We start from the raw sequence: 16,335 nt of genomic DNA, 5'->3' as shown, positions 1-16,335 counted from the left end.
AAAAAAAAAAAAAAAAAAAAAGTCCCACAAAAAAAACCCTGTCATGTAGCAAAAGCTTTTCCTCCCATGTGGCTAAAAGTATCTGTGGCTGTGGCGAGGCCAGGAGGCAGGCTCCGACATCAGCAGTTGCTCTGGAGAACTCTGCATGGAAGTTATATTTAAAAGAAAAAAAAAAAAAAAGGCAAACAAGTAAAGGTTGGAATGAATCATTGTCTGCTTTCTAGTTTTCTCCCGTTCCATTCCAGCTGCTTTCAGAGCACAGTCGCACTTGGCTGTTGGAAATACCTAGTCAGTAGGAACCAGTGTACCAGAAACTGGAGCAGTGTAAGGGGCCACCTGGGATCTGTGCGGGTAGTCAAGCTACTGGGTCACTTCCTTCAGAGAATTCAGAGAAGGGCTGCTGGAGATCATGCTTTAAGCAACCAGTATTTTTTAGAAAGCTGAATTGGCTTTCTTGTTATGAAACCTTTGTATATAAAGTAGTTTTAGGGAAGCTCAGGTAGTCGACTGTGTGTGGATGTGGTTGCCCTCATGGCTTCCCTGTGAGCATAGAAAATACTGTAGTGATATGCAGATATGTTCAAATGATCTAATATTTCGTAATTTGAGTTATTTATTCATTTAAAGAAATACCATCACTCTGAAAATCACTTTCTGATTCTTTTTTTAAATAAGTATAAAGTAAAATAATACGGGAGGAGAATTTGGCTTGCAGACTACAAGCCTGCTTTTCTTTTCAGACATTTTATAATGAATAATCTGAAAGGGTTTTTCTTTTTGATTTTTTTTTTTTTCCTTAGAAATGTAAGGAGTATCAACTGAGTTTCCTGAAGAACTAAATGGATAATTTAGTAGTAGGTGTTAGTCTCACTTCACAGTAGAAGGATGTGAAATGCTGAATGCTTAATGCAGCCTTTTTCTGAATGCTTAGTGAAATAGGTGTTTACAATTCTTGTAAAAGCTGTAACAAACTCATTTTCAATCAGGATTCACTTTGCCACTTCATGTTGCAATGTTGGTCTTGCTTGTATTCAACTTGTTAAAAAATCACTGTCCTGGACCTCCAATGTTATATTATGTTTCTAATATCTGCCCAGGAAGTTCTTAATTAGTGTAGTGGGCACTTTAGGTGGCTTTTTGGAGTTTGGCTTGAAACCTCTTAGGAAATTACAAGGAACTTCAGAAGCTCCCTGCTGGAAGTTCTCTTGGTAGGCACATTGTAAAGTTGCGACTCTTAATTCATGGTGATACTGTAACTTTTCTGTTCAGGCAGCCTAAAACATCCTTAACTATGAAGAAGCTAAGCCAGACCTAATCAAATTTTCCTATAGTAGGTGATTTTTAAAAGAAACATTCAATTTGCTTTAAATGAACTGTACAGTTTTTTGATGAATGCAAAATGGGGTGTAAGGAATACTTGTATTCAAGATAATCCATTGAAAAGGGCGTGAACATTGGCTCCTCTACTTGTCTTTTTAAAAAGCTGGTATTTGCCATGCCAATTTTCCATGTACTACCAGTAATCGCTGTTACCAGATGGAGTCTTAGTGAATTTAAACACTTGTGCAGCACTGAGCAGGAAAAATGGTCTTGGATAGGCCTAATGTTTGTGATGTTGCTGCAAGGAGAAACAAAACACAAGGAAAGGCAGACTGCAGATGAGGTCTTGATGGGACGATTTCTCCTGAGCATCAAATGAAGGGAATGAAGGAAGGGTGATACTCCTGCTAAAGGGTCTGCAAAAAAAGATGAGGGGTGCTTAGGGTAGTCCTGATCCCAGTGAAGGGGGGAGGAAGGGCAATGGGAGGAAGGGATGAAGAAGGTGGGAAGTGAAGCTACCACTTAGGTTAGGGGTTCTGTTAGACTATGAACAGAATGAAAAGTAACAAGTTGCCAGAACCAAACAGTATTGCTCAGGCATCCTGAAAGGACTTGAGGATGAAATAACACAGGTATTAACTTTGTGTAACCTTTGACTCCAAACTGTGCTGGAGGAGAGAAGCGGCTACAGGGACTCTGACCTTTGAAAAGTCCCGGGGCACCGTGGTACACATCTTGCTGTCTAAAGAACATTTTTTTACTAATTGGTGCAGGATGTTGTGCGATCAATGATTCTGGCAGAAGAACTCTTTACAGGGGAGACTTCCCCCTTTTTGTAAGGGGCGTCAAACTTCTTTGATACTTTGGAGTTCTTTAAAGGTGTCTGTTACATCTGAACACGGCAGCTCTGCTTGATGCAGCCTGTATAGTCTTTCAGAAGACTCAAAAAGGTCCCTCGTAAATACCCTTAGAGAAACTAGTCTGGTGTGGATATCTTCATACGGACAAGTAAATAAAAAGCACAGGATTGGAACACATTACTCGGAGTAGGGAACACGGGGAATGTGCAGGCTTTTAAAACGCTGGTAAATGAGCTGGAAAAGGAGTGATGAGTTAAGTGGCAAATTAAATTGTTCAACTGTGTAGTGTTATCAGTGGAAAAAAAATGAAGAGAAAAGGGAAGACCTGCAAATGATTTTGATCCTGAATGACAGGGTGACAATGCTGGCTGAATTTCAATGCAAATAAAGGTAAAACTATGCATGGGGTGGAGGTGGGAGGGACAGGATAAAACCCCGAAGCTATGCCTGCCTTGATGGCCTCTGAGCACTGTTACTGTTTAGTTAGAAACAAGATCTTTTGATGTAATTGTATGACAGTGTCAGCTCTACTTATCAGCAGTCAAAAAAGCAACTCCAGGTTAGGAATTACTTGGAAAGGAATAGAGAACAAAACAGACTGTTACACTATAGTATTAAAGTCCCTGATGCACCTGTTTCTTCAGTAGTGTGTGCAGTTTTGATGTTGCTGTCTCAAAATTATAGAATAATTGGGAAAAGTTGAGAAAAACGCAGTGAGAACACTATTCACTAGGAAAAATTCCAGGAAGAAAAATGCAGACTATGAAATGCTGAGTCCCCCCCTCTTGTAGCTGTTGGCCAGGCTGGGGGAAACTCATGATTTCTGAGTGGTTCAGCTTGTCACTGCAGTGGAGGACTGGGTGCTGGTCAGTGTAAAGTAAGCTCGGTCTTAGGGTTGAATAGCTCCTGCATAAGCTGGTGATGTATTCGTCTTTGGGACTGCTGGTACTAAAACAGTTCCAAAGGATTCATGTGGCTCGAGTGTCTGGTCTCTTCATGCTCTTCCCATTCTTCCGCTCCAAGAGTCCCATCCTGTTGCACACATGTCCTGCCTGAAATCTCCCCAGCTTGTCAGAGGTCTGGGACTTCTGCTGGAGGATCTTGGAGACTGCACATTGCTGTTCTCCATCTAAGATGCTTCCAGCAGGGGAAAAACCTGCCTCTATGTCATTTAGTCTTTGGCTCTTTGATGCGTGGAATATTCTTTGCTCATACACATCCCTGATTCAGCTGTGGACCAATGCAAGATTTGGAATGTCAGGTTTCCTAGATGGGAGCATCTCTTTGGAAGGGGAGCTCCTGAATGGTGCTGGGGACAGTTTGGTCAGAATTGCTGGGCTACCGAGAGGAGCTGGGTATGGAGAGGGTGAGAGCAGTGGGCTGGGTCAGGGTAGTCTGCACCTCCGCACCCTGCTGTACAGCCGTGTCTATTTGTAAGCTGTGATGTCCAGTAAGTGGCACAAGAACCTGTTGATTCATGTGCTTGTGGGAGATGGGACTCTTCAGGCCAGTGCAGTCCTGCTGGCATGGCTGTGCCACCGGCTGTGCTGCCCTAGTGTTGCTGTATCCTAGTGAAGATATGTGGCCTCTTGCACAGCTCTCGGGGACGTCTGGGACCGGCACAGTTCCCACTGGTCAGTTGTGCTGGACTCTCAAGACACAGGGAGGGGGTGAACGTGTCTGGTGTTAGCCAGTTACAGGAGGACCTATGGGCTACGGGACCCTTGGAGGGTGTCTGGAGAAAGACTTCTGTCATAGCCACCAAGTGGCAAAGTCAGCTTGTGTCAGCAGCCTGCAGTGTTACTGATCCTGTCTGTAACTGAACGGGTGAACTGAATTTAGTAAATGCACCACGAAATGTTGATGCTTTCCCGCAAACACTCTCCTTCATACCGAAGTATGGCAGGATTGCCAACCTGAAACACTCAGAAGTCGCAATTCAGGCTGATCGATGGGATGACTGGCTTAAGGAACACAAAATCTTAAATAATATGTTTATTGCAGAGCTCAGTATTCACCTTGTTGTATCTGATCCTTTAACATACCCATAGGATTACACTTTCAAGTTTTCCTGTGATGATGATTTAGTTTTAAATGAAACAGTGAAAGTAAAAGGGGGCAACTAAAAGATTTAAATATTTGCAAGTGGCACGGAGACAGTTGAAGATACCATGTTGGGGCCAGGAGCAAATGTTTGCCATCTATCAAAACAGACTTGAGAGAGGACAAAAGGAGGCTGGTGCAATTTGATAGCAGAGTGCGGGATGCTATTAGAGCAGGAAGAAATCCTTTAAAACCTGATCTTGTGTCCAAATGCATAAGATGGAAAGACTAAGATTCAGCAGGTTGAATGTAAAAAGATAATGCAAAGAAAAAAGGACTATGAGGAATGTGCAAGTCGTAAAACTCATACAGATAATTTTGAAAAACACCAGGACCAGGAAAACTGCCAGAGTCCGTAGACATGATGCACAGTAAAGGAAAGGTCTGACCTGAAGATAAAGCCCTAGCAGGAGGGGAAAAAAAAAAAAGTGAATTGTTTGCATATGTGTTCACTGTGGAAGAGCTGCAGGAGTTCGCACACAGGAATGCTTCCATATGGAAAGCTCATCAGGGAATCTGTTTAAAAGTGAAGTGCTTTTAGGAGAGACTAAAGTTCAGACAAAATGAGCAGTAACAGGTTGCCGGGACCAGCCAGTGCCACGTACGAGCTCTACGGGAACTCAAGGATGAATAAGCCAAGTTACCAACTGCGTAACCTCTCCCCTGGGACCACAGGCAAATGTGACAACAGTTTCTAAGGTGCGTTGCAGGGCAAATGTGCCAAACCACAGCCAGGTGAGCCTAGCACCTGTACCAAGCCAATTCATAGATGTTGTGATAGAGAACAGGGTCAATGGATAAATACTGGGGAGGAGTCAGTGCCGGTTTTGTACCGGGAAGTTGTGCTTCAAAAGCCTCTCGGAGTTACTTTAGTGGAATCAACAAGCAAGGACATAAAGGAGATTTGGTTGGTAGAGTCTGGTCGAGCTTCCAAAATGCGCTCAAGGCTCTTAAAGAAACAAAGCTGCCCCAGAATAAAGGGGAAGGTCCTCACATGGACACAACTTAAGAAACAGAGTTAAAGGGGGGGGTGGGTTGGTGGAGGGAAGTCACAGTGGATGTCCCCAATATGTTAAGAAATAAGCTGGAAAAAGCAATGAATCAGGAGGTGACAACATCCACTGATGAGATTATTCAGGGTAATAACAAAGGCTGAGCAAAGAATTGCAGAAGGATCTTAGGAGACTGAGCGACTGGCAGAGACGGTGGCAGATGAAATTCAGTGTCAATAAACATGGGGCTGCTTATGGGAAAAATATCAAGTGATGAGCTCTCAGCTGACTATTTTCACTCAGGAATGAGACTTTTGGGTTGCAAAAAATAGCCCCATGGAAATGTCTACCTGGGGAACAGCAGCAGTTTTCAAAACAGCAAGCCAAACTCTAGAAAAGGAAGAGAAAACAGAACGGAGAACAGCATTGCAGCAAGGTATAAATCCGCTGTGCGTCACATCCTGGATGTGCAGTCCTGACCCTCCATCTCAAAAAGGATCGCGTGGAAATGGCGAAGCCTTAGAGAAGGGCAAAGAGGACCTCCTTTCCCCTCAGTGCTATGGTTGCTAGATGATCACACGGATTTAAAAAGAGCTTGGACAAATTCATGGAAGAAAAATCGAGTGTCAAGGACAGCATCTCAGGAAGTCCTTGAACTGTAGATGACTGCAGGCTAGGAGCTTATTTTGGAAAAGTTATTGCTCCACAGTTGTCCTGTTTGCAGCCACTGCCCAAGGCTGCTGGTTACTTCCAGACACGGCGGTTACACGTGGGATCACAGCATCAGTCATGGGAGAAAGCATGGCAGAATGACAAAATCTTGTAAAATCAATGCACGCTCGTTTATGCCGTGGACAAGCGTGGTTTGGTCCAGAAGGATCCTTTTGGAAGCGAGGCAGCGGCGCCGTCTCCGAGCAGCCTGGGCAAACAGGCTTGCTCGGAGGGGAAGAAAAGCAGGTTTGTAGGGGGATTCCCTTCTTCTGGCCGCTCCTGTCCTCTTCTCGCCGGGGCGTGCGCCCTGCGGCACCCCAGCCCTGCTCCAAACCGACTTCAACCCGCTCCGGCTGCTGCGGCAGGTTCTCACTCGGCACCGGGGCCGGCCGCAGCCCGGGGAGCTGCTCGTGGCGCGAGCGTGGGCAGAGGGCCGACACGGAGCCACCCGGGCCGCCATGGGCCTGGCCCGCGTCTGCCGTGTCCCCTGAGGCCTCCCGGCACCCAGGCGGCCCCCAACCGCGCCGGGGCCCGGCTCGCGGCCCATCGCTGGAGTCTCAGGCCGCCTTCCCTTTCCCCTTCCCTTTCCCCTTCCCTTTCCCCTTCCCTTTCCCCTTCCCTTTCCCCTTCCCTTTCCCCTTCCCTGGCAGGTCGGCTGCGCGGGGCCGCTCACACCGCCCAGCTCCGCCCCGCGCCGCCCTGACCAGGAAGCAGACGGACCACGGTTCCGCTGCCGGCAGTGCCGCCCGGCCCGACCCTGCTGCCGCCGCCGCCACCTCCCGCAGCATGCATGCGGCCCGACATGGCGGCGCCGTGCCGGACGCGGACGCTGCAGGTGGTGGACACGGAGTTCAGCGCCGACGCCGTGGAGTGGTGCCCGGTGGAGGGCTGGCACAGCATCCTGGCCTGCGGCACCTACCACCTCCGCCCGCCCGCTGCCGCGGTGAGGGGCGCCCGCTCCCGCCTCGGCCGGACTCCCGCCAGCTCCGGCTGCCTCGGCGGGGCCTGGCCGGGCTCCCCCCTCTCCCCCGGCCGCCTCGGCGGGGCTCGGCCGGGCCCCCCTGCCGTGGGCCTGCTGTGGCGGCTGCCTGCAGCCGTAGCTCGGCCGAGCTGGTTTGGCCGGAGGTCGCCGCAGGGTGCGGGCCGCCGTTGGGCAAAGCGGGAGCCCTGTGCCCTGCTCCTGCCACGGTGCCAGCAAGATTTCAGGTAGGGAGAAGTGTGGAGGAGCGGGAAGCGCTGCTAAGCCTAGTCTTCTCTCCCCAATTTTTGATGCAGACTAACCCCGGAGGAGGCAATGAGGCCTGCGACCGGACGGGGCGCCTCTACCTGTATCACTACAACGAGGAGCAGCCTTACAGCCCGCTGACGGAAATCCAAAGGATTGACACTCCTGCCATCCTAGACATCAAATGGTAACGTTGGCTCCTAGAGATCTGCAGCTCGCAGTAGCTGGAGACCTCGGTGTGGTCTGCCACTGTGAGGTCTTTTTTTGGCCGTTGGCACGGCTGCAGCAGTAATACTCACTAACTAACCTGCCCCTGAGTTGTCGGAGGCAAACGTTTTCACATCTGTGCCGGTGAGCAAAGACTGGCCTCGTTTCTGTGTTACGGTCTCCTGCTTACTTATGGGCAAGCAGGATCAGTGACTGATCAGTGACCGTGGATGTCTTTTGTTTATTATTATCTTTCCCCTCGGCGCAGGTTTGTGGGAACTTGAGGAGCCTTAGGTTTTCTTCATGAGATTTTTCTTGGTCAAGTTCCTTCTCCTTCACATCCTAGAACAGAAGTTATGACTAAGGTCTCCTCCTTAAATGCGAGACAGAGGTATATTCAAGACCTGTTTAACTGCTGTTCTTTTAGGTGCCACATTCCAGTTGCAGAACATCCCATGGTTGGCATTGCAAACTCGACAGGTGCTGTGGAGTTCCTCCACCTCACTGGAAGTGAGGTAGGTGGCTGTAACGGCTGCTGCTCTTGAAGCTAGCTATCTTTAACCCAGATTTAATACATCCTGAGCTTTGTTAGCAGTGTTCAGAGACTTTGCAGGAGAGCTGTATGTGTTCCATGACTTTCTCAGTGTGCTTAGCTTTTAAATACGTTTTCTCTTGTCTTCTGACAACAGTTCTCATAAATTCCACAAATTTCATTGTGGCACCTGAGAACCTGGCTGGGCTCTAACCACCTGCAGAGGATAGGAGAGGAGAGGGATGAGGGCAGCAGAAGCAAACTTTGGAAACTCACTTGAGAATAAGTATGGACTAACAAATAACAGAGCAAAATGTGCAAAATTGTTAAAACCAGGGAAAAGTTTTGGAGAGGGGGTTCTTTCAGTTTATGAGGGAAGGGACTAATCAAGAGAGCCATTTCCAGGGAGTGGAGAAAATGGTAGCCAGTCTATGAGAGGATTTAGTGATTAGATCGTTGCTCCTGTGCTTCAGGGCTCACTGAGAGGAGGTAAAGTTCAAGGGGAGCTTGGTGGGAGATGGGAAGCAGAAGGGTGGAGATCCTGTGTATGCATGTGTTTGCCCTTCAGCTAGTACTAAGCTGTTATACATTGTCATGGGACGTTTCGTCTCTTCTGTAGTGTGGACGAATCTAATCTGGAAAACACCTGCCATAGGTGTGAGTGGTACAGATGCTGTTTACCTGCTGTCTTCCCAGTCTTCATCCATTCCTTTTCTTTCCAGTAGAAGAACAGCTGTATGTTGGAGCCATGCTTCAGGGTTGATCTAGGTGCACAGCGTCTTGCCTTGTCCTTAGACTGGTCCACAGGACGAGAACAATGGTGAGGATGGGAGAGAATGGTTGCTCTTGGAGGTTGTGTGTGTGTGCACGCGTGTGCATGTGTGACCGTTTACAGACATAACTTCAGGACTTTGATGAATAAGCTCTTTTGACTTTTTGTGAAGTGGCTTAAGACACTCTTGTTCCCAGATGTCTCCCAACACCTTCTCTAGAAGTTACTATTTTCAGAGCAAGGGTGACAAAGGAACAAGAACATACGCTTTGGCCACTGTAACAAGAGCAGAGACTAAACCAACAGCAAATGTGAGGTTGTGCTACGGTGAGCGGTGGCAGGGGAGACAAGGGGCATGTTTTCTATCCTGTTGCCTTTGGTAAAAGCAAAGACTGGAACAGGCTGCAGCTTGATCCACTAGATCCAACTGAGTTTCTCTGTCTGCTCTTAGAACTGCTGAAGTTTTAGTGTGAAGTTCTGCTTAAGCTGCTAATAAGGAAATAGCATGTGTAGGATGCTTAAACACGGTTTCATGAGAAACAGGAGAGAATCGGTTCGGAAGTGGTTCCTTCATGTCACAAATGCTCATACACTGGATGTCAGAAAGCCCAAGAGAGGGCTAGGACATGTTTTTTCTTTAAGTGCAAACAGAGTGTTGCATGCAGCATGAGGCTGGAAACTGGGCGAGAACAGGACAGTACTGTACTTAATGCTTTAGGGCAAGTAATTTAGTGCTTTTACTAATGAAAGCTGTTTCTGTGTGTAGTGTTTAATGAATAGGTAGAACTCATAGTTCTACCTTCTTCTTCCTTACATTCCTTCTTCCACTTGTCTCTCAATCACTGTCCTTCAAGATAAATGATAATTGCCATAATGAAAAGTCCCTTTAAAGCCTATCACTGTTGTATCTTCAGGGACAAATGGCTGCTTTCTCGAGGCTGAACATGCAGCCTTTGCATCTCTTTAGAACTAGTGCGTGGGAATGCAGAGCTGGGGGGTGACCCCATCTCTCTAGTGTGTAAATCCAGGAGATTCAGTATGGTTGGTAACTGTCATGTCATGTGGAACTGGAAAGAAACCCTAAGTCATGTACCTGCAATTGCAGGTAACCAAACAAAAAGTATCCGTTTCAAGATAGGATTTTCAAGTCAGAAAATCCATGCACTGAACTGCAAAACTTTTGTCAGTGCTCTATAGCAAATTGTGTCCAGAAACTGCAAGTGTACTGTGCTACAGAAAGAGAGCAGAAAAGCTCAGGATCAGCCAGTGCTTCAGATGCCTGTGACAGCAGGGAAATAAAATCTCTCCTCATATTCCGGGAGAGGTAGGAGACTCTGAGAGGTCCTTATCAGTCTGACCTGGAGGAAAAAGTCCCTCTTTACATGGAGTTTATTTATTGATTTAATATCAAGCATGTGAGAAGTCAAGTTATGCATCAAGGGAAAAGAAAGACCCAAGACGGTGGTTTTCTTTCCCTCGAATGTGAGCTGATTGCTCCCTATGTGAGATCAGTGAATAGGGATCATTAGTGCTGATGATTTTCAGACAGAATGGGCTGAAGCTAAAAAGGACTCTGTAAATGCACACATTGCTTCCACTTTACTACCAGTTTCAGTGTTTAGTTGAATCAAAGGTATACAGTAATTCATTACATTATTTATCCATACTTTGGATGTTGGTTCTTACTCTAGCAACTTCTTAGGACACGAGTTTTTAGTAATTTCTAATGTTTTCTCTGTATTCCACTGTAGTGGGTGTCCTTTGAGAGTGATCAGCAGTGATTCAGAGGGGAAGCTGAATCTGTTCTCCATAGATGAATCTGCTCCTTCTGTGCATGTCCTGAACCAGTGGGAAGCTCACAGATTTGAGGCCTGGATTGCTGCTTTTAATTACTGGGACACAGACATTGTGTATTCAGGTCTGTGAAAGCTGGGAATCTCAGTTGTGGGGCTGGGAGGAGGGATAACTTGTTTAGGGATGCATCTTCCTTGGGATTTTACTTTCCAGGGTTGGGTACACTTCTTGCATCACACCTTTTACGAGAGCTGGTGCTTCTGCTAGGGGTGAAAGGCTTCTTGATTGTGGGAAGTGGTTTGAGTTAATTTGGAGAAGCTGTGTCTTTTAAAAACTGTGTACTTTGGCTGGCTCTTGGGAGAAAGGATGACAATCTCCTGTGGTTTGCAAGAAAAGACTGGGAGCCAGAGAGCTTCTAGATTCCAGTCTTGCTTTGTTGCAAAATTTTTTGCTTAGCAAAGAGGGGTTATTGTTAATGCATGTCTCTCTTATGGTATGGGGAGTACTGTGAGCTTCAAATGATGTTTGGTATGTCTGTTTGTTAAATGCTCTGAGATCCTAGGGCAGAAAAGCATCAGCTCTTTGTTAACTGCTTTGCCTCAGCTGGAATTCTTCCTCAGTCCCACTTTTTGCCTTAGAAAGGAGTGAAATCTCTGTAGCACTTAGAACATCAGTGTCCCTCAGTCCACTGAGAAGAAGTGAGCTCTGTTGTGATTGCCTGTATGTGATTGCAGTGATGGTGCTACGTGTCACTCCTGAGCTGTTAGGTGGAAGCCCAGGTGAGGAGTTTCTGCCCTGCACTGATCATTTGGACAGTGATTGAGGTAATTTTGTCTTTGTGCAGGAGGAGATGACAACCTGCTAAAGGGCTGGGACACAAGATGCAGTTCTGAGACTCCTGTCTTCACCAGCAGGAGGTAAGCAAGCTGTGTCTGCAACTGGACCCTAAAGCTATTGTAAATGAATGATGTAAATGTAAATGAAGAATACGGTACCAACCGTGAAGATGGTGGTAGCTTCTTCATAAAAGAAGGGTCTTGATTTACACTTTGGGGATTTTTGTTATTGTTGAACTTAGATAATTTTAGTTGTGGCAGGCTTTTTAGAAAATATTTTGTTTTCCGGTGTTCTTCCATTTGAAGTAATCTTTTTTTTTTTCTGGGTGGTACTATATATCTTGTAGAATATGATTAAAACAGTATGCACAGCTCTTCAGTGCAATTTGGTATGTAACCTTAAAATACACTGAGGCTTATTGCTATGGAAATATTACTGTTGGGAGTGAAGTCTGCTGGGAACGCAGTTGTTTTGCTGAAACTCCGATGGGCTCTGAATAGCAGTTTATGGTACAAGAATTACTACTAGAAAATATTCTTGCTAAGAGGCTGCATGGGTCAGAGTTTTGCTCTGGAAAGGTGGTTGAGCTGTGTAGATGGATTTCTACCTGCGTATTTCACTATATTGATTATTCTGAAATTTGAGTTCACTTTCCTGTCCTTCCCTGAGGCTTTGATGCAGTAAGGTGGGCCTCCAACTTCAAGGAAGACTCCGTTCTCAAATTGTACATCTCTGTCTTTTCCCTCTGATGTTGTTCTTTTGCAGACATTCAATGGGCGTGTGCAGTATTCAGTGCAGTCCCCACCGGGAGAATCTTCTGGCTACGGGCAGGTAAATCCTCTTCAGCTGTTCTTCACTAGATGTGAAAGGCATGGTGAAGACCGTGGGATATTTCCTAGTTTTCTTCTGTGCTTGGTGCACTGAATCAGCTTTGCAGCTTGTCTGCATATTTGCTTCTGATATGTCTCCAGCTATGATGAGCATGTGCTGTTGTGGGACACCAGGAACATGAAGCAGCCGTTGGCAGACACCCACGTTGAAGGTGGAGTTTGGAGGTTAAAGTGGCACCCAACTTATGAATTTGTGCTGTTAGCAGCCTGCATGCAGAGTGGATTCAAAATCCTTGACTGCCGTGGAAGCCTGGGTGAGTGTTCAGTAGAAGAGAGATGCTCTGTGCTGCTCTGCTGCTCTCCTTTCCCACTTTCAGGTTAATGGGTGAGCTCCAGCTCTGAACTTGCTAGAAAGATCCAGATGTTGTTAATAGTTATAGAAATTCATTCCAGCTTGAGGTAACTCCTGTAGCTTTCTCAGACCGATTCTCATAGCTGGGTAAACACACTATTATTATTTATGTGTAAATACCTGGTAACAATCTTTCACAAGAAGAAAGCCTGTTGGCTTTGGTGTAGAGGCATTAGCCATTGGCATGGCCATCCCAGTTTGTATTCATCTTGATGGTACAAAGAGGCTCTTCTGAATGTCAGATGATCTTCTATTCTTAGCAGAAGTTACTGACCTATCGATGAATTGGTCATCACCTCAGAAAAATAGTTCCGCACAACCTAGTTAATCTAACATAGCACAAATAAGCCCTTTATGTGAATCAGAAAGTATTTACCTGATAAAGAGTTGCCTGCGGTTGCGTTGCAAATGCAATCGTGTATAAAATGGCTGCATTCCTGGGTTTCTCCAGGCCTTGGGCAGATTCACAGCCTGTGAAATGAGGATAACATTTCTTCTGCGTAGGGAAGGGGAGAACAGGTAGACTGTGATAATTCAGCAGCACTGCTTGATAGCAGTGTTGGTGCCTCAGTGTTCTTCTTGATCAGCTCAGCGGTCTGCTTGATAGCAGAGTCAAATGCTCAAAGCTCATGGGAAGAGCACACCTGTAATTTATTAAGAACCAGAACCTGCTCTAGCAATCCTGCCAGTTGTATTTATGGCTCAGTGGAGATCACTGTATGGTCTGAGACTTTTTAGGTGTTTTGAATAAAGAGGTTCCTAAACCGCACGCACATTAAACCCTCTTCTCCTCCCGTTTGCTGTCTGAACAGGGAAAAGACAAGGCAAGTGAGAGGTGGCTGAAAAACTGTCAGTTCTTCTGTTGTGAAGAAGGCAGTGACTGGTAACGTGGGATAGGGGAACTCTTCCTGTATGACATAGGCTATAGCAGAGTGGCTTGTGAACAGTCTGCAACGTACTGTTGCACAGCTTGATATCTGCTCCTTCCATTTTTTTTAAAGCGGAAAACACGGAGGAATGTATCATCCTGACATCCTATGTCTTGCACAACTCCTTGGCCTACGGGGCTGACTGGTCAAGGCTCTGTCCTAGGGATTCCTTGGCTGTAATACAAGACTTTGCTGCTGCGTGCCAGTCTTCGGAGGAGCTGGTGGCAGGATCAGAGGAAGGAGATGAGAGACTGAATTTGCAGGTCCAAAACCTGAAGATAATTTATGAGTCTCCTACAGCTACTTTTGATGTAATATTGGATGAGGAGAATGAAGACCCTGCCCTGCCACTGAAAGCAGAGGGGGGTCCTGATGTGGCACGGGGTCCTATGTTGGCTGGGGATCCGGACCTGGTTAGGGGCCCGGATGTAAAGAGGAGCCTAGATTTGGCTGGGGGTCGCAACCTAGAGGGAGATCCTGTGTCAGCAAGTGCTTCTGACTCGGGAATTACGAGAGCCAATGGAGTGGGCCTGGACAGAAGTGGTGAGTCAACTGGACCATTAGACAGTCTGAAAGAAATGAGCATTGTAGCAACTTGTTCATTCTATGATAATATCCTACATGTCTGGAAGTGGGAAATGAGCCTGGTTACCCCTTCAGAGATGTCAAGTACTAGATCTCAGCCAGAAAACACAGTTTTACTTTAACCTTTTTGGAAGTCTGCCTTGACAGTCCCAATGGAAAGGGATAGAAAAATTCCTCTACTGAGAGCAACATTTAAAGGCTGATGCTGTGGGAGTTATGGGTGTTTTATTTCCAGCACTGAGGAAAGCCTTTGCTGAGGAGCGTGGTCAAGCACAGACACGTTTGTTTAGCTTTCCCTGAATGTTCAAAGTAGGACGTCATTCCTCTCAAAGGCCACTTGTTTATACATTACATTTGAATCCCTTCAAGGCCGATTTGCATTTGTACAATTGATCTGTTAAGCCTGTTCTCCTCCTTCCAAACCAAACCAAACCAAACCTGTCTGCAATACTACATATAGACAAACACACACTACGTGGTCAGTTTTTCCTGATTTTTTTTCTTTCAGAAAAGTCCATGAGTAAAGTTTAGATGTGTAGGTAGCTTGCTGTGCAATCTGTAAGCTAGTAAGTGCTTTGAGAAGATGCTCAAGGACAGTCAAGATGCTGACAGTGCAATTTGCTTATAGTGATCTTTAGCAGAGAGAAATTCTTTTTTAGAAGGAAATCCAAACCGACTGATATGACAAACTGCAGTTCAGCTACAGGAAGTTTTGTTCTGAGCAGGGCCTTTCTAGTAACGACTCTGGTCTATCTGCATAGTCTAATTTTACATCAGACTTATCACCTGGATGTCATCTCACTTCATCAGTCTCCAAGCTAAGCACAACCTGTTTTAGCATAAATTGTGTAGTAAGTCCTGCTATGTTTTAGTGCCACACTTTACCAAAAATCCCCAAACCCTCTTGGTTTCAAACTCATATTTTCTGCTATCCATAGCGAAACAAATTTAGGTCCAAAGTCAAGATTTTTTTTTTTTTTTAAGGTGAACAGCTTTAAGATCAAAACCTCCCAAAAGTTTAAGCAGTGTTTCCTGACATCTTTTAAGTTCAAAATAAATACACACAGAAACCAAAATCTTAACGACATCGCCCTAACTACCTCTGGGAATGGCTGCAGAATTTCTCATGGTTACTCTACTAGCTTTCTTTTTTTACTGTGAAGCATCAGCAAAACACCCTATTTCTGGAACACTTTCTCTGTGTTCTTAATTATCTTCCTAAAAACAACAACAAAAAAATTGCTTAAACTACGTAATTTTCTTCTAGCTTGTATGGTTTTTCTTTGAGAGTCCTAGAGGATTAGTTGCCTGGAGGGGAAGAAACACCAGCAACAAGTATCTGTAAAGTGTTGTATCTAAAATGAGGTACAGTAGATGAGAATCTTACTGCTTTGAAACCCGTTTCTCAAGGGTGAATGTGTATTTTAGAAAACCTTCTTGAGCACTGTTACATGAAGATTCATATTAGTATTGTGAACGAGACTTTTGGTTTAAAAAAAAAACCACCCTATTTTTGGATGTTTCTAAAATAAAGTCAATATAAGAGATTTATCTTGCTCGGTAGTTTTTATTTTAAAAAGTCCTTCGCCTGTTGGTTGGATTATTGCTAAGCTTATAATCGCAAAGCAATATACACTTTTTGTGTGCGTTTTGTATAAAGAACCGTAGTGATCCAAGACGAAAGGACAAACTGAGAATATGAAGAGCGGTACACCGTGTGAAACTTATACCGGCTACAGGTGCACGTACTTTGCTGCATCTCTAGGCACTTCCATCTTTAGATCGTTCTGGTGCTTATGCTCTATGACGTATTTGAGTGCACATCCCTCTGCTGTGAAAATAGGTCTTTTCACCTCTACCCCGTTTCCCATCTTTAACGAGCTGTCAGTCCACGTGAGGACCTCCAGCCTTGTCCTGTGACAGCTCAGTTTCTTCAAGGGCATTTGGCGGGTCCGTGTGGAATGTTCTTTGGGTGTCAACGCAGACCATCAAGTTTCCTTAGACATCAGTGAGAACTGTTCAGCTAGATGGCTTTTGTCTATGACCCTGTTTTAAAAGGTAACGCCTTCTATCACCACGGGAGATTAAAAGGAACTAACGTAGTATGCCTGGGATAAGTGAAGCTGGAGTAGCGTGCACAGAATGTGACCATGGTGGCACCCTTTTTTATGCATTTTGTTTGTTAGTCCTTGCTTTGCCCTGTGAAATAAGCAGTCTCCTACTACA

General features: G+C 45.5%; 1 protein-coding gene across 3 annotated transcripts; it reads left to right on the top strand.

The window, feature by feature from the left end:
* The first annotated feature begins 8 nt into the window (after positions 1-8).
* Positions 9-15,656, top strand: DPH7 (diphthamide biosynthesis 7). 3 transcript variants are annotated; one of them, XM_026059670.1, is made up of 9 exons: positions 9-6,232; positions 7,262-7,398; positions 7,846-7,933; positions 8,676-8,770; positions 10,474-10,640; positions 11,361-11,433; positions 12,119-12,184; positions 12,325-12,497; positions 13,597-15,656. In XM_026059670.1, exons 1-9 carry the CDS (start codon positions 6,107-6,109, stop codon positions 14,229-14,231), a joined length of 1,560 nt encoding a protein of 519 aa, XP_025915455.1. In that variant the 5' UTR covers positions 9-6,106; the 3' UTR covers positions 14,232-15,656. The 3 variants fall into 3 exon arrangements, with proteins under 3 accessions (XP_025915455.1, XP_025915456.1, XP_025915454.1); XM_026059671.1 differs by lacking the exons at positions 9-6,232; positions 13,597-15,656 and adding exons at positions 6,643-6,929; positions 13,408-13,589; XM_026059669.1 differs by lacking the exon at positions 9-6,232 and adding an exon at positions 6,654-6,929.
* The last annotated feature ends 679 nt before the right edge of the window (positions 15,657-16,335 follow it).

Source organism: Apteryx rowi, unplaced genomic scaffold (assembly GCF_003343035.1).
Source record: "Apteryx rowi isolate R43461 unplaced genomic scaffold, aptRow1 scaffold_16, whole genome shotgun sequence".
NCBI lineage: Eukaryota > Metazoa > Chordata > Aves > Apterygiformes > Apterygidae > Apteryx > Apteryx rowi.
This window is presented reverse-complemented; position numbering and strand designations above follow the sequence as displayed.